Source organism: Festucalex cinctus, chromosome 7, assembly GCF_051991245.1.
Source record: "Festucalex cinctus isolate MCC-2025b chromosome 7, RoL_Fcin_1.0, whole genome shotgun sequence".
NCBI classification, from domain to species: domain Eukaryota; kingdom Metazoa; phylum Chordata; class Actinopteri; order Syngnathiformes; family Syngnathidae; genus Festucalex; species Festucalex cinctus.
Window position 1 is genome coordinate 19,342,559 of NC_135417.1, and position 22,030 is coordinate 19,364,588.

At 37.9% G+C, this 22,030-nt stretch overlaps 1 protein-coding gene across 2 annotated transcripts in view; it reads right to left on the reverse strand.

The window, feature by feature from the left end:
• Nucleotides 1–22,030, reverse strand: part of vps13b (vacuolar protein sorting 13 homolog B) — a 337,411-nt gene that overhangs the window by 145,021 nt on the left and 170,360 nt on the right. Inside the window, exons 26-31 of one of the 2 annotated variants that reach the window (XM_077526198.1) lie at nt 11,593–11,764; nt 8,344–8,458; nt 4,423–4,558; nt 2,505–2,774; nt 2,269–2,425; nt 2,076–2,187 (exon numbers count right to left, since the gene is read on the reverse strand). In XM_077526198.1, coding sequence (XP_077382324.1) covers nt 2,076–2,187; nt 2,269–2,425; nt 2,505–2,774; nt 4,423–4,558; nt 8,344–8,458; nt 11,593–11,764 — 962 coding nt within the window. Of the gene's footprint in view, nt 1–2,075; nt 2,188–2,268; nt 2,426–2,504; nt 2,775–4,422; nt 4,559–5,290; nt 5,358–8,343; nt 8,459–11,592; nt 11,765–22,030 lie in introns of both variants that reach the window. The other variant, XM_077526199.1, reaches the window with a different exon arrangement.

Here is a 22,030-nt window from a genome sequence, read left to right on the forward strand (position 1 = left end):
TGATCTATTTATTTATTTATTGTGCAAGTTCCTTTTGGATGAAACAAAATTTATTAAATTAGCTACTTTAAAATTTAAAAAAAGGTGCGAATGTATACATGTACACAACTCAAAAATTTGTATTTTTTTACTGATTTTGTAATTGTGGAGTGTGATAATTGAAATTGTAATTGAATTTCAATTGCACAGCCCTACGTCCATGTTTACAAGGTCATCATCTGACAAGGTAACGACATGGCCAACACATTTCTGCAGAACCAAAGTATATGCCGAACAAACATTTACTATAAACACACATAAAACATACACTACCCCATTTGAAACAAAAGAAGGACTTGACAAGAGACAGTGGAAACAGTAGCTATGGTAACTGATCAATACCATGCGCGCTGTTCTGAATATCTGTTTCAGGTTGGCGGGCATTACCCTCAGCATAGACCAACTCTGCCTGCCTGCTGCTTGCATTTTCCCTTTTTAAGACATTCCCGCTGGCTGAAACAAGTGTTGTCATCCATCCTCTTTTTCCTCTACATTACGTCGTGTGTCAGCACACATCTTACTTGCAGCTGCACAAAGCATTAGGCATCACTTTTATCCCCCCATTACATATGTTTGCCAGCAACATATCTGCCCATTCAAACAAATGCTTTTTCACAGACACAATGTGATGCTGTGGTTTCCAGGCAGCTGTGACACAGTCCAGATACTCAACGCTGCCTATAGCAGGGGAATATGTTTTGCGCAGAGATATTCCCTTTAGAAGTTCAGATTTTCCCGGCCTAGCAGCTTTCAACCATATGAGTCTTTTGTTTGAGCTGGCAGACGCTGTAGACCCTAAAGATGTCATTCATTGTGCTTTGTCATTGCTGATGCAGCTTAACTACTATGTGGAGCAGCCACTCGCTGTATTGTGAAATATATAATTGAGGGGAAAGACTCATGAGACAAATTACTTATTGTACGGTACCCTCAAAATATTTGCCTAATGACAGCTTGTATTCTGTGTCACTAAACTTTACAATCAATCAGCAGCACTACGTCTTCTGGACTTTAATTCAAGTATGGCGTGAAATACAAACTCCAAATCCAATGAAGTGACTTTTTTTCCAATATCTATTTTCTTTATATATTCTAACTGAGATTTTGATGCCTGAAACACAAAAGACTGGGGTATTTGAGGATTGAAAAAAAGTTTGTCGCTACAACTACAAACTCAAGTTGAAGGTCTACAATGCAAATCAAAAGCAGAATGCCAACAACACTGACAGCTTCTCTATATCCAAGCTCATCTGAGATAGATTGATACAAAGTAGGAAAGTGAGCTGTGGTCTGACGAGTCCACATTTCAAATTGTTTTTTGTTCTCCGGGCCAAAGAGCAAATGGACCATCCAGATTTTTATCAGCACAGTTTAAAATCCAGCATCTGTGATAGTATGGAGTTGTGTTAGTGCCCATAATATGGTTAAGATTCATATCTGTGAAGGCACCATTAATGCTGAAAAATACATACTGCACAGGTTTTGGAGCAACATATACTGCCATTCAAACAAAGTCTTTTTCAGGGTTGTCCCTGCTTATTTCAGCAAGACAATCTAAGCCCCATTTTTCACGTTACAACAGGGTGGCTTCCAAGTAAAAGATTGTGAGTACTAGACTGGCCTGCCAGCAGTCCAGACCTGTCTCTCATTGAAAATGTGTGGTGCATTATGAAGTACAAAATTTAACAACAGACTGTTGAGCAAGTGAAATGGGAAAGAATGCGAAATTTTACCTACAAAGCTTTAACAAATACTGTCCTCAGTCACCAAGCAATGTTGAGTATTGTTAAAAGGAAAGGTGATTTAAAAGTGTTTTTTTTATGTGTTTAAGAAATTTAATTCATGAGTGAATATTTGACAAAAAATAAAATTAAAATAAAGCTCAAAATCTTGAACATTAAATATCTTGTCTTTGTATTCAATTGTGTATAGACTTAAGCTTGTCAAATTATTGTATTTTTTTTTTATACACTCTCCCAACTTCATTGGAATTAGGGCTTGACTTTTTTTAAGGGGGAGAAAAGGATTCATCTTACTGGTAGAGGTCTTTACGTAGCACTGTGCGTGTAAGGGGGTTATCAGCCTGAGGAGCCATGCTTAGGGAACCCAACTTTAATACCAAGGTGTCTTCTTTGTTTGCATGGAGATCTGTTGAAACACACAATTAACAGCTGTAGAAGTTTTATGAAGTATCCAAAATGAGTGCGTCTTCGAATGACTGTTTATTACCTGGTGTAGCAGTTTTGTCAGGCGCTCTGGGGCAGAAAACCCTGATCAGATTGGTGTTGATGTAAATGAGCGGCAAACACCGAGACGTCAATGTGTGGCTCCTCATTGGCTGCCCTGACGACTTTCCACGGTCTTTGTAGCGCCTTGGTACTGTCGTCTAACAATTGGGATCATTCAAAAGGTTGTCAACAGAATTTTGCAGGATGTGTTAACGTGCATATTCGTCTCGATCCTACCTGGAATATTCCAATTACTGTAGTTAACAAAGGGCAGGACAGCACAACGTCAAACGGCTGAGCTGTCAGAAGGATTTCTCTCAGGTACTGAGGTGAACCATCTGCAAGTGGATCAGCAGTAATCCGCTGACCGGCTGTGGTCGCGCTGCGCGCTGGCCGCTCAGGCCGAGTGGTGAGTTTATGACGAACATTTTTGGTGACAGCCTGTGTGTAGGTAATGGACAAAAATCCATGTTGCTGGTGAGAGCCTTCCAAGACCTTGGCTGCCGTCTGGCCAGTGGTGAGAAAGGAGGGAAAAAATAATTACTGCAACAGGTACTGTCATCCGGAATCACGTCTAATTATAGTACAACCAATAGTAACTAAATATATTGACTAATGGGCTAAACATGAGTTTAAGACTTAACTGAAAATAAATGTGCATTTAGGAGACTTGGAAGATTTTTCTGTAAAAATCTTAAAGGGACATGGCATATTTTAAACATTTAACGACAGAAGCCACACCAGGTTGATACAATTTTGGAAGACGTGAATTCTTAATAGGATTAAGATCAGGAAAGTATTCACATTTCACCCCACCTTATAATGACAGCATGACAATATATTGGGAAAAAAATGTATGCATGGATTCACAGCCATTGCACAATACTTTGTTGATGAATGTGTCGCTTCCATCTGGTCACTCAGCAATACACGCCTGATTGGTGGAGTGCTGCAGAGATGGTTATTCCTTTTGAAAGGTTCTCCTCTCTCCACAGAGAACCACTCCCCAGTGGTAACAATCGGGTTATTGGTTAACTCGCTGACCAAGGCCCATCTCCGCTGATTCTTCAGTTTAGAGGCGAGGTCAACTCTCGGAGGAGTTCTGGTGGTTTGGAACTTATTCCCTTTATGGAGGATGGCGACCACTGTGCTCATTGGAAGTCCAAATCAGCAGATTTTTTTTCCCCCTGTTCCCTTCTAGAGATTTGTGCCTCAAGACAATCCTGTCCCGGACATCGACAGACACATTTTACACTTTGACTTCATGACTGGTTGTGCTGTGCAGTGTCACCTGTGGGACCTCAGATTAAGAGAGGTCTGCCTATCCAAATCATGTCTAATCAATTGAATTTTGTTCCACAGATGGACTCCAATTAAGCTGTCGGAAATTCTTCAGGATGAGCAATATGCAAGATTTTTTTCTTTCTTTCTTTCTTTATTTATTTCTTTCTTTCCTTCTTTCGTTCTTTCTTTCTACATTGTCATTATGGGGTGTTTGTGTGTAGAACTTTGAGTAATTTAATGAATTAATTACATTTTGGATTAAGGTTGTCAGAAAATATGCAAACATTGAAGAAGTGTGAATACTTTCCGGATGCACCGTATCTGGTCAAGTGGGGAACTTTTTTTTTTTTTTGTTTAATAATAATTTGAGATTAACATATGTTTGTTTGGTTTTTTTGGGGGGGGTTTTCTGACACTGTATGCAATTATACAGTAATGTAAAAATAATAGTACACTTTAAGGCAATTGAAATATAACCTTGCTTAAAAAAAACACACACACAGTGACAGTCAACTTAATATCCGTAAAAATAATCTTAAATCATTGTAATTAATTATAACTCAATTAAAACAGCATGAAACCAACAATTATGTGCCCTTTGGTAGAAGTTCAACATAAATTGAAGCAAACAAACTTACATTCCTCAGAGTGTCATATCATCTTAAGAGTTATATCCCTTTAGAATCGTATATGACTGATTTGAATTAAGTGGAAGTCCTTGGAAACCCGTATGTTTTATAGCTGGCACGTTTCAAAGCAAAATTCCCAAAGAACTGGCTGCCAAAACATCTCTGAGGAACGCACAGATCGTAAGCCACTACAGATGAAGCATAGCAGAGAAAGCTACAAAGCGGAGGAGCCATATTCTTACAGGAGGGAAAAAGCCAGAGATTTGGTTGAAAGAATCTTGCTTGCTGACCGGTCGAACCAACACAGTGCGCCTGTTCAGCTTGTCAGTGCAAGAGAGGATCACGCCTCCACCGCTCTGCTGAACACCATCCTCCGTACTGGAGGTGAAGAAAGACACAATAGGTGCACAAGGAGAGAGCAGGAGAGGGAGGAAACGTAAGTGTGCGGGATCGGAAAGAAACACAGCAAACAACATTACGGAGATCGTGATGATGACTCAAGTTCATTGAGGGATAGAGAATTGTGTCCTTTAGATACTGGAACTGGGGAAAACATGTTAAGAGGTAATCGGTAAAACCAAGGGAAACTGCCATCATGAACCAGCAGAAATACTGTGCAATGGTCATATACTATAATACAATGTGAATATGGCAACACAATGATTTTTATTTTTTTATTTTTTTTGTAGTAGTAGTAAAGTTCATTTAAATTCATGATACACGTGATTGGATAATGACTGTTATTTACAAAAATACGTCTTGAAATAACATGCCTTAACAGTATACGACCATTGACGGTATTAGCTTGAATCAAAAAGAGAATGGAGGCCCATGTCACCAGATTCCATCCACTTGATTATGAAGACAGAATCACTGGAGAGACAGGGGATGCCGCAGTCTTCATTTCATGTCAGACTGTTCTTGCATTTTTCATTTTTTTTTTTAGGGTGGATCTCAATACAACATGTCTGGGCACTCTGAGTCACAGCCAGAATCATGTCATGATGTCTTTTTCCTGTCTGTCCAGCATGAGCAGATAATAAGAACCCGGATTAAGAGCAGCAGAATGGCAGAAACACATTATAAGGAGGCCTAATGCAGAGGCCTCACCACAGCTGTCTCCTTGCACTGCAGGAGGAGTCCTTCATTAAGCCCAGAGTGCCAGCCTTGACCTGGCCTGGAGACACACACGTTGCCAAGTTTTAATGGGGCATCTGGAATTAATTAGATTGACTGTGACGCAGTTTGATAATATCTCTTTAATGGGAGAACTTATAAACTATCTTTGGGATAAACAAATCATGGCGTGAGGTGTGCATGTATGTATATGTGAATATATAATTGCAACCGGGGTAGCATTTTAACAGCAACGGTCCTCAAAGACATGAACAGAGACAAGATAAACACATTCTATGAAAGCCAGATATTCCTTCTGGCATCCAATTATTGTTGTGGCACACAGAAACAGAGAACACCTGTAAAGGGAAAAAAAAATGCACAATGAAGCCATTATCAATAAGATAAACATACTATTCATCTAATTTATTTCCATGTGGTATAGAGATCACTATTTCTCTTTTCAAGCCAGGTGGCCTGGTTTTGACTCTGAGGATGTGAACACATTTGCTGGGGTGGCTAAGACGCATGAGGCACCTCTATGACTCTTTTAGGACTGACTAATAAACACATGCCTAATAGCTCTTCATTTTTTTTTTTCAGTAAAAACTAAGAAAATGCATGCAAACTTTAAGAGATTCTGTCAGTCTCAGACAAAGTGCCAAATAAAAAAAAAATGATTAAAAATGTGAAGAACAATATATTAAGATTCAGTAATTGCTTTTATATCCATGATAGTTTGACGGGCTACTAATATTGTAAAAATGAGCTTAAGAATGAAGTCATATTTCGCTTGTCTTTTAGCATTCACTAAATGTTTTCATTTGAAAGTGTTAGTATGAATAACTTTTAAACTAGTCTAAATATGGCACCCCCCCCCCCTTTAAAAAACAAAACAAAAACAAAAACCATGTATTCTAATTATTATTGTGTTTATGGAATGTGAAATTCAGCAAAATCCTCTCATTTTTTTCCAACTTAGGTTGTGGCCATTTTGCTACCAATGAAAATGATGACATAGCTGCTCAGGGCTCAGGTAACGACCACCTGTTTTCTGAGTTTGGTTATGTGACGTTTGCAAGCAACTGTGTTGTCATTTTCAGTTAACAGCAATCACAAAATGGCTGCCACCTGGGTGGTGTTTTCTACTTTACTCATATTCACAAACACAATATTAACTAGAGTACTGTGCTTAGACTAGTGTGGGACTCCTAGAACATCTGATTTAAATATATATATTTTTTGCGTTACCTTTCCCCTTGTTTTAATGTATTCGCTAAAGCCCTTTCCTCTTATGTAATACGTGTGTAAAACTAAGTGTACACCCAAATGTTGCTATTACTCTGAGGTACCTCTGTCATTCTCATTCCCTCCTGTACTCCTTTGTTCTTCTCAATATTTAATCAAAAATGGGCTTTTACATATATGTACCTCTCATTTGAGACTGACCTAACTATTTTACTATTTTCCAGCAGTGAGACGTCAAGAGCCACATTTTTTGTGTCAGGTTTAATTTAAACCAACCCACTGCACACAAATAAACTGGGTTGGGTGGAGAAATACCAAACAATTATCTGTTCCGAATGATGAATATGGACTCCCATCCCAGTGGGCTCTCTTGTATATGTGGTTGTGTAGCCGTCACTATGTCCTGAACCGACATGGATGTTACCTGGCTTACATTGTGGAGCGCTGCTTCCTGCCAAAACTCTGGTCAGTATAAAGGGTGTTTATTAATGTGCATTAAACAGAAATAACTGGAAAATGACAAAATTGAACCATTATCTTCTTGGGAAAGCACGGAGGTCTACTAAAAAAATTAAGCTTGGCCCAGTCCTTGTGGCAATTGGGCACACACCTGTAGAGAGAGGTAAGATTATATAATCAGCCATGACACCTTAACAGTGGAAAACTACTTCTCACCGCTGACATTGTCCTGGCTTGGTGTGGTGGAGCAAACATAATGGAACACATTTTGCCCGGTGGAATCAAACTCAACTATAGAGAAACGAAAAACAAAAAAACAAAAAAAAACAGGGAGGGCTGCACAAGTCTGATGTTAACGTTTAAAGCCAAGTCAGTTGTTTCAAATACCCTCTGGCCAGTAAGTAACACATACGACTATTACAAAACTGGATTGGAAGCAGCTAAGGTGATTTCAAAATCTGGCAAATCAAAATCCTTTTCTGTTATCATTTTGGTGGTTCGCGCACTCATTGCAAATGACAGGCTTCAATGTGGACAGGCAAGGATGTTCCATCCCCACTTCACTGTCTGGCTCGATGAGAGAAGGAGGCACTTAAAGCCAACAACGTATTTACACAGGCATGTAAGCACACGGGACTGGAAATACACGCACACAAATACATTATAGTCTACAGGATCCAATTGCCTCCTGCTGTGGACCTCAGGCACGTACATAGTGGGCACTTGAATTTGAGTTTAACAACAATGTAGATGTGATTAGGACGAGCAGGAACAACTCAAGGAGAAAGAGCCTGGAAACATGCAAATGTGGAAAGAAAAACAGCAATTACAAATATACTGTAATTGGTGTTTGGCTTTGTGTGCTTTGATAATTTCTGTGGAGAAGGTACATCGTCGAATTCCAAATGCAACTCGACTTGGAGAAAGATTACTATATATTAGGATGTCGTGGAACCGCGCCAAGCGGTTTTCCTCCAGTGTGTTAATGTTTCTATGAATCAATTCAGACACCGCAGGCGCAAATAAAATGACTGATGGCCTAACTGAACTCATCTGCTCTGTGAGTCAGACTTGGGCCAGCCCAAAGCAGAGTCAAATCGTCCATCCAATTTTTTGGTCTCAAGCTGTCTGGAAAGACGATGACGCTGGGGTGATAATCCCAAAAGTCCCCCTCGCGAAGGTGGAACGGGAACAGAAAAGTGTTACTGGCATCGGTGCTAAAGTGTGTGCGTTGCGGGGGTGTTATTTTTTTTTATTACTTGGGTTTTAAGTGGTGATGGGACTTTCCCCATGAATATACATGTGCGGAGAGAGAGATGCTGTGTATGTGAATACTCCACCTGCATCTGTAGTGGTCAATGTTGAAACTGCCAACTTTACATTTGATCTTAGTGTATACATCCTGGATATCGACTGAGGCACTCAAGTCTTCCAGTTCACTGACCACGCAGACTTCTGTTGGGGCGGAAAAAAACAAAACATTGTTTTTTATTTTTATATGACATTTGTGAGTGCTGACATACATGCATTACAAATGCTTGGCTGCACATGACTCCTTAAACTGGAGCACTGCTAATGATGGGCGGGGCTGTCATACTTTTTGTTTCAATGGTCATACTTTCACACTGGCAGAAAGAACCACATTGGAAAACGAGAGAATGAGTAAGGCAAAATGACTTGAGTATACAGTACGACCTCAGCTTGCCAAAATGAGGAATGTGCATGTCACCCAACACTGATTGTTCATAAAGACTGCATTTAAGCAGACATGCTGTACATATGCGCATTCCTCACTGCACCTTGTGTGAAAACTAAACTACCTACCACAGGCAAAATGAGTTCCACGTTCAACAAACTGATTGAGATTGTAGTGAAGCAAGCTGAGCTGATCGCTGTCATTGTTTCCACTGAAAAAGTCCCGCAGCCAAAGAGTGGCTTGGGAAAATGGACTTCAAGCATGTTGTCACTGTTGTCTTGTGGTGATTTTGAGAAACGCACAAGTTCCTCGTGGGTTCTGACATTGAAAAACAAGGTTTGTCAGCTTCATTGTGGATATTGTATGGAAAGAAGACGCCCAAGTTGGTACAAGTTAGTTGTCAACAACTCATAGTCTCCCAACGTGGTTTGATCTTGATGAACGTCTTTGCTCGGCCCAGGCTGAAATCCACTTCTCAAAAGAAGCAATTTGGAGAACTGATTTGGGTTTTAAGTGGAGCCAGTAGAAAATCAAAGTTGTTCCCACAGAAAAAACCCAAAACAAAACATCTGTGGCAGAAAGAATATAGCCTTAGTATGCATTATATACATTGTAGTGTCCCTATAATTTAACTCTTTAACTGCCAAATGCGTTTAATAACGATTAGTACAATCACAATGTATGCCGCCATAAATGTTAAATGAGGTCAACTACGGGGTTTTTTAATTTTTTTTTTTAATCAATGGCCAGAGCAATTAAATGCAGCGTTGTCTGGTCAATGGGTTGTGAAATCAAAAACGCCGACTAACTATGGCCAACAGATGGCAGCATTGTATCTCTTTTCAATGGGCTGCCGATGTATGGAATTATAATGAAACATGACAGAATCTGATGAAATCTGATGAAATAGAATGTTTTCAAGGATGAAGTGAATGATCAAAGCCTTTGTCACATTAAACCTACTTCACAGATTGTCACTCAACAAAAAATATTAGTGTCAAAGTCACTGTTGTGGACAAAATGTATCTTTTCACAAAAAGCTTGTTTTCTCCTTATCTTTTCAAATTTCACTCAATGTCACTCAAATTACCTATTTTCAAATGGGGATTACTAAAGAACAGAATAAGGCAGAGAAACTTTTTTACTAATGAAAGAATGGAGTGTGATATTTCATTTGGTACCCACATTGTAAATGCAGTAAAAGCACCCAATAGTCTGTTTGCCTTGAAAGATGAGTTAAAATGCTCAAAATTGACTGGCACTGTGGGGCTTGTTTTTTTGTTTTTTGTTTTTTTTATAATGTGTGGGAGTAAAAGAGTTGAACAACAAAAGGTTACTATCAGCCGTAGTGGCAAAAACTGACTGATTGCCTTTGATAATATCACAAGTTTTAGAACTAAACTTATAATCAGAGGTGGGTACATTAATGAATTTTAAGTGTCCATCATTCGGCAATCAACAGTCGGGACACATTTCCGTCATCGTAAATCCATCAATATTTCAAGCCCAACTGTCAATCCGTCATTCGTTGACTAGACAGCAAAATGAGCGTCCGTCAATGTTTCCGTCATTCGAGGTGGGCATCCGTCAATCGTCATTCATCAATCCATCACCAAAACGGACGAAAACCCACTTCCGTCAATGCTAAATTCATCAATTTTTTAGAAGTTTCCCATCAACAGTCAACAAACTGGGCATGAGTCATTGACGGATTGACAGATCTTTCATCAATATTGATGGAATGCACACCTGTAGTATTATTGTAGAGGTAATGTATAAAGTGTCCAAATTGTGTTCCAAAACATGTGACTTTTTTTGCTTCAATATAAACCTAAAGCCCGTATTTCACTGAGTTGCGCAGGCTTGTGACGGTGTGTGCACGTAGCAAATGTTGCTTTTTCGGCAGACTTCCTTCAGTGTTGCAAAATGTTGCAAAGACACTCGCCAGACACTCAAACACTATACTCTTTTTCTTGTCTCCATCAAATATTCAAAACTCCTTTGCGACAAGAAAAAGAGTTTGAGAGGATGTGAGAGTATAAAGAGGGTTTGCGAGTGTATTTGCAACATTTTGCAACACTGAAGAGAAATCAAGGGCAAAAGATGTTAATACACAAAACGCATATAACCTTGTGCATTGAAGGTAATATTTGGAGGTATTTATTGACCAGTAATTGTGTAATTTCTCTGAACTGAGGTAGCGGTAGACTGATGCATGTTTACGATGCTTGGTCAGGTGACAAATCCAGAAAAAGGGTGAGGCTGTGATGTTCACAATGCGAGCCCGAGGGCAGATTGCCGTCAATTTCAATCAACAGCAGATGGTTGTAGAATGCCAAAATGTATGCACCCTAAAATGGATAAAAATGGATGGCTTAATCTCCTTTATTCTCACTATTAATTAGCATAACATGTTTAGACCAGTGGGGGCACATACAACACATTGTTGCAAATAATTAAGTCCCTTCAAAATGTTATTTTGGTAATTAAAGATTGCACATTTTTAAATCTGGACAGCAGCTGCTAAATATTGGAGGCATCCATTGAAGGTAAATTTAGCCTTTCAGCACCACAATAAATTTAACTGGGACATGACACAGCTCACTTGGATTCATCACCCATTGATGTAAATGTTTTTTCCATCATCCTTCCTCCTCAGCTACTCCGCTACTCTTGTCTTTCAAGAGTTAAATGTTCAGCAAAAACTATACAGGTTGGATCTCTTATTTTCAGTGTATTCATCACAGTTGAGCAGTAAAATATCCAGTTACTTTATACCCCTTCTCAATAAATAACATTTATTCTAATTCAGAAAAAGGAGAAGGATGATTTAAAGAAAATATATTTTGTCTTAAGGAGAATATAAATAATAATAATAGTGCATATAACATACCTGTCTTTACGACTGTTGGGTCAGGAGCAATCAGTTTAACAGTAACCTTGGGTAACATCCACTGCATCCAAAGGCTGACTTTTCCACTCGTCCCACCGATGCTGCTTGTTTTCTGCTCCAGGGTCACCGTGTCAGCAAAAGGACCATCATCACCTCCTGGTACTGAATCCCCCTGGGGACAAAAGGAAGGTTAAGTTTAGAGGGTGCCTCAGTAGTGTTTATTTTTAAATGTGCAATTACTGTAAATATAAGTAAAAAAGAACCAAATGATAAGTTGTATAGCATTTTTATTTCTAGGACACTTGTTTTTAACTGTTAATTTTATTTTTGGTCATCTATCTCCCATCTCAAAGTTGGTAAGGACATGATGATGATGGCAATGGGGATATTTTGTCTGCCCATGTCTTCTTGCGAGTAAATCTGTTGTCCAAACACATATTTGCATGACTGGAAAGCGAGAGACCTGCAAATAAACAATGCGGTAATTTGAAGCTCTAGAAATGTGGGATTTTCTCTTCTTTTTTTCCACAGCTTCTTCCATCGCTGCCTTGTAATGACAGATTATGTCATGGTTATTGAGCCTGGCTGTGGCTGGTGGGGGAGGTTATCAACCATCTCAATTAGAAACACCACAGCTGCTGGGATGATTACAGCTTCTTTAAGAGGATCCAGATGAGGAAACTATGTCCCCATTCCAAAGTTTGGGAAGGATAAGAGCAGAACACTAATTTGCAAATTGAATGTAATCTCACAGTTTGGAGTGGCTGACAACAAGGGCTCAGTGACAATCGCATTAAAAATATATATATGGATCGTGCGGATTTCAAAACCTTCAACATGATGGTGTATGGGGAACACAAAACACTGATGAGAAACATATGTCCCATTAAATATATTTTGCGATTTAAGCAAGAAGCAAAGGTTTAGGCACGTTCTCAGAATAGAACGCTTTTAAACTGATTAAAGACATTTAAGACAAAAGTATGATCAGATGTATCACTGAAGGAGAAATTTAACCACTGCATTATTTTATTATTAGCATTATTATTACTATAGAGGGCAGTTTGTAAATTCCACATACCATATTTTCCGCACTATAAGGCGCACCTTCAATGAATGACATATTTTGAAAAACATTTTTCATATATAAGGCGCTACATTAGAGGCTGTGGTTACGTTATGCATCCATTAGATGGTGCTGCGCTAAAGGGAATGTCAGATAGGTCAGTCAAACTTTATTAATAGATTACAAACCAGCTTTCTGACAACTCCATTCACTCCCAAAATGAATAAACAGCTGTTTTAGTATTTTCTCTGAGGTAAAGTGTTAGTATTAGTTCGCGGTCAAAGATGGCGGGATCTTCTGCGCATGCGTGTCACCGATCGTGCAGGGTCACCGATAGTGTCTTGACAGCGAGACCTGTTGTCGCTCAATACTGATCCATATATAAGGTGCACTGGATTATAAGGCGTATGGTCAGCTTTTGGAAAAAATTGAAGGCTCTTAGGTGCACCTTATAGTGCGGAAAATACGGTACATTACACATAAATCATCAAAAACATTAATTCCATCAACAAGATGAATTATATTCAAAGACATACAGTATTTACTTATGTTGTAAGTGAAATGTGTTCCAATCCACTGTTGTTGTATGTTTCCATGGAGAGAAACAAGATTGTTGTGTGTCAGTGTGCCTATGTAATAACAACGACTGGCAGCGAGTAACATGAGCCCAGCAGTAATGGTGCTGAGTCCGTCTTAAAAGATATAATGTCAACTGCCATTTGGGGACTAATTATTGCTGCGCTGGAGTCAAAACATATCCCTCGTGTGTGTGTGTGTGTGTGTGTGTGCGGTTACGACTGTTTAGTTTACAGTTCTAGCCAGTCAGTGGGATTACACTCTGTAATGTCAAGAGTCCAAGTAGAAGCTGGCCGCTGGCACAGTAGGACTGACCACAGTGTAGTGAAGAGTTGTTATGCTGTAACATTGGACTACAAAAAAAAAAAAAAAAAAAAATCCCAGCGTTTTTACAAATCATTCTGATGGTTCAAATATCTTAAAATTATGGGTTAACAATGTTTCTCGTTTCTGTATGTCCCTAGATCACAGTTCGCTTGAGATTTGACAAAGTAAGGGAACAAAATGGAGACTATAAAAATGTTTGTCTTTCGTGTGTACAGGAAAAAAATTGAAACAAAAAACTGCTTGTAGTAAAATCTCCAAGAACTTAATGATTCTCTTAAAAAAAAGTGTATGCAATAATACTGTTATGATGTATTTTAATTGATATTGGATAATATATAAAACATGGATGTCAAATTTGTTTTTGTTGTGGGCCACAACGTAGTTTTGGTTTTCTTCGGAGGGCCATTATGATTGTGAACCTTTTGAGTCTGATATTGATTCTTAAAACCATTAATTAATTATTTTAATATCTATTTTTCCCACAAATTCAGGCCATTATTTTGTGAATCTTACAGTGAAATTTACTGTTGAAATTAATTTCTTACATTTATGAAAAATCAACTTAAAAATCAACTTATTAGTATATTATTATAATAGAAGTATTAGGGAGTAGGACTAGATAAGTTTGTGTACTTCTTCCTACTCCTTTTGAACATGTATAATACAATTGACAATTTTCTTTTTCTCCTTTTATTTCAAACTTCAACTTGTATTTTATACTTGTGATGTGTTTATGTTAATATGTTTAATAAACCCAACCATCCAAAGACCGGACTTTTTGCAAATTAAGACAATTTAGAATCGTTTTTCATTTATATTTACAATTATTGAATTTGTATTATAAAAATATTTTCATCTCAACCTTGCTGATGTCAAGGTTTGTGTAGCACTTATGTGATTATAACTAGTAATTTAACCAGTAACTGCCTTCACAAAATTTGTTTTTATCATGTCCTTGATATTTAAGACGAATTGATGTTCTGTAATCTATCAATATCAGATTGATTTGAAATGAATCAAATTAGAATTGAACTGAACTTTTGTGAATTGAAATCAAATCAATTGAGGAAATTATAATTGATAGCCTGCCCTAGAAATAAATGCATGATCGCCTCATACTTACATTTATACCACAAAAAGGCTAGTAAATGGTTTTGAAATCAGAAACCAGTAAAAAACATTACCATATTTTCCGCACTATAAGGCGCACCTAAAAGCTTTCAATTTTTTCAAAAGCTGACCATGCGCCTTATAATCCAGTGCGCCTTATATATGGATCAATATTGAGCGACAACAGGTCTCGCTGTCAAGACACTATCGGTGACCCTGCACGATCGGTGACACGCCTGCGCAGAAGATCCCGCCATCTTGGACCGCGAACTAATACTAACACTTTACCTCAGAGAAAATACTAAAACAGCTGTTTATTCATTTTGGGAGTGAATGGAGTTGTCAGAAAGCTGGTTTGTAATCTATTAATAAAGTTTGACTGACCTATCTGACTGTTTGGTGGACATTCCCTTTAGCGCAGCACCATCTAATGGATGCATAACGTAACCCCAGCCTCTACTGTAGCGCCTTATATATGGAAAAAGTTTGAAAATATGTCATTCATTGAAGGTGTGCCTTATAATGCGGTGCGCCTTATATTGCGGAAAATACGGTACATTATTTTATTTTAAATGTGGGGTTGGTAACCAAAAATGCTTAACGTCTTTAAAAGTGAAGACAATTTTCGATTTTAGTACTTTAGCAAAAAACAACGTGAACACAAAATTTGCTTTGGCGGGCCACATAAAATGATGTGGTGGGCCAGATCTGGCCCCTGGACATTGAGTTTGACACCCATGACAAATTGTTTTCTTGAGCAAGGCCTTAGAGCACAAGCATAACAGAAAAACTTTGTGATACTGTTCAGAATGAGTTAACAATTACGTTGTCAAGAGCATGACGCTTGCCATGTAATCCACAAGTCAGAGGCTGAGCTTCGCTGTATTTGTTTACGGAGTAGTGTGTGACTAGGGTGTGAGGCAGTTATACATCATGTCTGCAATATAAAATCTTCAGTGTGGAAAAAAATATTTGAAATGAAATTGAACTGAGCAGTGAAGTGAACAATAAAACAATTAATGCAGCATAAAATAATGGCCTAGGGGTCACCAATAGTCTGGTGCAGTGATTTTCAAAATGTGGCCCCATAACATCGGTGAAACGCAACTCATTTGGTGTGACAACATCAACCTCTACCTCCTCAACACCCAGCCACATAAATCAAGGGGAGAACATTGGCAGTGCAAGTGACGCCCCCTCCCCGACCATCACCAGACATCAAGTCAGCAGTGAGCAAGCTGTCTCCACCCTGGCAAGGCAGCAGGCCTGTACAAAGTGTGTCCAAGAATGCTGAAGGCGTGCGCTGCTGAGCTGGGGGAGCCCTTACAACATGCTTTCAACATGAGTCTGCATCTGGGGAAGGTCCCAACCCGGTGGAACACATCACGTCTCATCCCAGTCCCCAAGAATCCAAACCCGAGTCACACAGAGGATTTCAGACTGGTGCCCCTGACTTCAGACCTCAAAAGAAGTGCCCCGAGTGACTTCTGCTCCCCGACATCAGAAAACCTGGATCCTCTGCAGTTTGCCTAATGGGCAAAAGTGGGAGCCTATGATGTCCTCCTTGCTTCACACTTGGACCTTCTTTTTTTGCTACTCTCCAAAGCTATGATGCCCATTGCATTACAGAACATAACCACATTTTGCATTACTTGTCCGCCTTCTTACCCACTTCCACGTATAACAAAGAATATTGACCAAAAGAAGCACAGTTTCCAATGTGGATCGACAATATATGTCTAGTAGAGGTGGAATGTTTTTGTAATATAAAAAAGTAGACCAAGATTAACCGATAGCAAACTTTTTTCACCATTATGACCTGCAACCTGTACAAATCTCCAACTTGCCTCTCAAAAACAAAAACCTCTCAGAACTCGCAGAAAGTGTGGCTAGCACACACACCTGCCACCATGCAAAGCATCTCTGATTAACCACAATTAAAGTCTAGCTGTTCTGGTAGGCTTTTCCAGACATTTTTGTTCCTGTCTAGCAGAAGCCTGAAAGCTTTGTTAAGAATGAGTTGGTTATTGGAACTGTTCACAATTCCCTCCACCTTGACAAAGGCCCAGGGTCCCAGTTGAAGAAAAGCAGACCCACAGCATAATGCTGCCACCACTAAGATTTACTGTAGGTATAGTGTTCTTTTGGTGATCAGGGGCCTCATTTATAAAATTGGAGGTCAGAACCTGCGTACAATAGTACGTACGTACGAAATACAAACCTCACGTACGCATTAAAAAAAAAAAAAAAAAAAAAAAGATTTATAAAACCATGCGTAGACACAAATACAAACACCTGCACACAATTTCCCTTTATAAATGCCACACGTCCCAACCGGTGTGCACAGGTGTTTCTACATCGTTGCCCGGCCCAAGTCCGCCCATTTTGTCCCATATTTGGCAATGCAAATCAACTAATCTGCACATTTATAAGAGGCACGTGTTAGCAAACAAATCAAAACAATGGATGGTCAGGGAAAGGCAAGAAAGAAGGCAAACTTCACCATGATGTAGGCTAGATTGAATTTTTAGGTAAACAATAATTAAAAGACAAAAGATAAAAAAATAAATAAAAAAAAACAAAAAAAAGATGCACACTGAAACCCTCATTGGAAAGGTGGAGTCATGGAAGGTCGTGATTTTTGAGAGTTAAACAGCATGAGGATCGCCAATAAATGCAAGCAGGCCGAAAATGTCTCAGATTAAAAAAAAACAAAAAAGAAAACAAAACGATAATAATAATAATAATAATAATAATAATAATAATAATAATAATAATAATAATAATAATTTCATCTGATACAAAGTTGAGCATAATACAATATTTTGACCAATTTAATGGTCTTTACTCAGACTTTACCAATGCACTACGGAAATTGAGTCAGAGGCAAAAATTAGGCGATCAATATAGGCTTTTCTATTATTGTTGTTATTATTAGTATGTATGTCTGGATTGCATGGTGAACGTTTATGACAGACTTGACGGGTGTGTTTCTTATATTTATTTATTTGCAGGACAAAAGCCTACAATTACATCAAGCAAAGATGCTTGTACCAGACTCTAGGTTTATAGCTAATTTGTATCCTTATTGTCTTGCGTCAATATGATTCTTATTTAGCCTTTAATGGCATTTGTGCCGGCGGGCGGGTGAAATTACTGTACTGTACTGTACAATTACTGTACTGTTGCGTGGCATGATGATGTAGGCCTAATGTGTGCGTCCACATTAGTTGTAATTAATATGATTTGTTTCATGAGGCTTTTTTTTAAGATAGGCGATCAATGACAGAATTCGGGCGTTTAAAATATTTACGTTCATTCACATGCGTTCTGCCCCGCGTGCTTGTGACATCGCAAAAAGTCTGGAGCAAAACAAACGGAAATGTGACCCATCATCCGGCATACATGGTGTTTGAGGAATCAAACTGCACCACAAAGCTGTGTGTGTCACTGTTTTCCCATATCTCCAGAATGTGCAGACTGCGTACGGAAGGTAGGTACAGTGGTATTCTATAAATATCACCTTTGGCGCAGAAATGTTCGTACGTAGGGTTTTGGCCTCATTTTGATCGTACGTGAGCTTTATAAATGAGGCCTCAAGTGTTTTGTGTTGTGTCAAACAACAAACAACAAATTTGCAATTATGGTCAAAAGGTTCAAACTTGTTTTAATCAAATTACAGCATTACACATTTCTCCACATGAGCCGACTTTGAATGACTTTATTTGTAACAAAAGGCTTATGTCAAACCTAGCATGTAGCCCAAACATATGAAGATGGGAGATTAGGGCTGTGCAATTAATCGAAATTATGTACCAAAAATAAATGATCTTCCTATTGCAAAATGCACACGCTGCACTCCAACTTCAAATTTTTGCCAACATAAACACATATATATTTTTATAAATATATATTATTATAAATTCTGTTTGGTCCAAAAGGAACTTACATAATTATAGTGTTTCCATTTTTTTTTTGAATTGGTCTTAATATTTTTAAATGGTTACATATTTTCTCGTTTTGTACCAAAAAAAAAAATAATAATCATTTGAATAACTGTGATTTTTATTATTGTTAAAATCATTTTGATTATTATTTTTTCCTATAACCGAGCAGACCTATGGGAGATTGTTGTCACGTGCTAAACATAAATTTGCCAGAAATTGTTGCACCTCCTTATTGTTGGCAGTCTCCCTAACTAACCAATTTTCTTCTTAGCATTTCACCAGTTTTGAAAGGGAAGCCAAATTTGTGGTAATGCCACTGTTGTGTATATTTATATATTTGAGCAATGAGCTCACGCTAATGCTGTGGAAGCTCTCTGTGAATCATGTTTTTTTGCTCTTAAAATATGACGAGGGATATAATCAGGAAAAGCCTACAAGGCAAGCTAATTTTAATTTTGTGGGTGTTAATCAGAGGCAGTTTAATTGCTGGCAGGTGTGTGTGTGTGTGTGTGTACTGACTCTCATTTTACATGAGTTTTAATGTGACTATTAATAATGAACACAGCCACATCTTCACTTATAAGTGCAACAGTTAGCTTAGTTACTTTACTTTACCTCTTGATTTTTTTTTCCTCCTCCAATCAAGTTGTGCATGCTCGAAGTCATGGGAAAAAGTGTAGATATTATTTTTCTTGATGCATCTTTTTTTGTAATACAAAAAACAGAACATTCGAACACATTTATATCAACTTTAGATAAATGTAACGCCTTTAAAGCCTTTCATCACTTCAGACTTCACTGACCTGCTACAATCCCCACACAACACTCCCCATAAACCTCTTTTCCTCTGATACAAAGTTTATTTCCCAACAATACAGGACCGGGGTGACAAAATCTTGTCCATTGCTGCTCATCCCTATGGAACACATTTCCCCAACACACAATTTCCTGCAACTGCACAGGCATACACACTGCTACATCACTGCTAAAAATCATCTATTCAAAATTACATTTTATAAATCTAGCGTTTACATATAAGTGGTTTGGAAAATGGATGGATGCTGTTTTTACATGTTATTTTAGTTTCAAGTTATTTTGTGACTATTCCAACTTTAACACGAGTACCAATAAATTTGCTCTCGTATAGATAAGATTAAATAAATAATTAAATACGTACACCTAAAACAAAACTGAAATACAGAAAGAAAATTAGCTCACTTGCAAAAAAGAGGAAAAAAAGAGGAAAAAAAAGAAAGAATAAAACACTACAAGGACACCATTTAGTTCATGTTTAATCCCTCTAACTAAAATTACCCCTGCTCCACTCATCAAGGTGATAACTTAAAGAAAACATGAGGCGGGTTCCTGCACATTCCTAAGCTGCCAAGTTGGGGCCCCAAATACACACACATATCCTCTTTTTCCCACACCTTCAAAAGTAGTATACAGTTTAATTTTGGGGCCTCTGCGCTATACATGGGCAACGGATCCAAGTTTATTTTTGCTGCAAAGTTTGTCTTTCATCATTAGAAAGGCCCAAATACTGGCAGACAACAGCAGGCTGTGAAGTGTCAGAGAATGAAAGCGGGAAGGACAGACATCGGCGAGCTGAGAGCAGATTAATAATAATCTGTTATTTTGAATGTGCTGTATTAAACAGTAAAATTAATTTTAAAATAGATTAAAAACACAAGATGTGCAAATGTAAAAAAAATAAAAAATAAAAATAAAAAAAATAAAGCTAGAACAGACCAGTCAGCGTGTAAAATTCTGAACAAGATTTTTATTTTATTTTTTAAAGGTTGACTTTTCAGGCAGTCTGTGTTGCACAGGTCAAGGTGAATGTTCTGCCAAAAGAGGTGAGGCGGGCAGGTGGCACATTGATATATCAATATATATCAGTAATTGCACATAAAAAGGCTAATGTTGAAAATGCTAAAATAGAGACGATAGCATTACTGTCAAAGAAAACAATAAAATAAGGAAAGAAATAAGAAGAAGAGCGAGGGGCGAAAAGAGGAGAGATACAAATATTAACTATGGAAGTATTTAAAATGTGATGTGGATCTAAGTATTTGCAGTGCTGCATTTGCAAATGATATAGCAGATGATAATGAAGACGTGAGGGAGAGGAAGGGTCCAAAGTGATGAGGGTGGCCAAAAAGGTAAGACTTAAAACAGTTGGAGGGGATGTACAGATGCCAGTAGTGGTTGATATATTGAAGAGGATGGCGGTGTAAAAGACTATCACAAATCAAGGATAAGAATGATGCTGAGCAAATAAGACAGTTGCCACTAGAGGCCATTGACGATTTTTATTCAGTCTCGTTCTGTGCTTTCGAGGAGGCAAAAACAGATTGGAGTAAATCAAACAGGATGTTATGAGAAAGAAAGAAAGAAAGAAAGAAAGAAAGAAAGAAAGAAAGAAAGAAAGAAAGAAAGAAAAAAAGAAAGAAAAAAAGAAAGAAAGAAAAAAAGAAAGAAAAAAGAAAGAAAGAAAGAAAGAAAGAAAGAAAGAAAGAAAGAAAGAAAGAAAGAAAGAAAGAAAGAAAAAGAAGTGAGCAATAAAAGATGATAAGAGCAAAATAAGGCATTAATGGCAAATTTGTTTTTTCTTTAAAGTTGATTCCTTGAATTAGTGACACTAACTTGCCACATCTTGACATAGAGGAGGTAAATCTTCACATTTGGCAGCATTAAGGCATGCTAGTGTGTTGTGATAGGTGGGTGGAGGGCAGTGCTTTGCAGTTGGCAGAATGAGACGTGGGGGTGGGTGTGGCGGATTGGGGGTTTTGCACCATGAGTGACTTTGTGAAATGGAAGATTACTCTTCTGTGGTCAGGAATTATTCAATGTCTGTGGAAAAATGAAAAATATATGGAAAATATGACTCTTACGTTTATTACAGAATATAAAAAAACAACAATAAGTCCGTAATTAATCTACATTAAAACAGGAAGAAATACATAACTAAGTGAAAAAGAAAATTGTGTCTATGATAGGAGTGTGAGGATATATCGATATTGCGATAAATCGTGATACTTGTCTCGCGATAAATTATTGATACGCCTATGCAAGTATTGCAATATTGTAGTTAATATACAGCCACTATAATGGCTCCTTTGTTTATTACTTATTGAGCAATTACTTGGCAGGCCGCTAGGGGGAGAAATTCATAAGAGTGGTGGGGAAATGTACGCAAGACTCATGAGCTTACTTTTACTTGTGTAAGACATTTATCTGTCCAGCAACTGACTCAGTTCTGCATACGTTTCTATGAAAAAATGTGTATTATAGCTTCAATTTTAACATTTTAAAACTTATTTTATGTTTCGACTTTTTGAAGCACACAATTTCTGAGAAATGTTCATTTATTTGGATTTAATATTTAAGCAATTTTATTTATTTATTT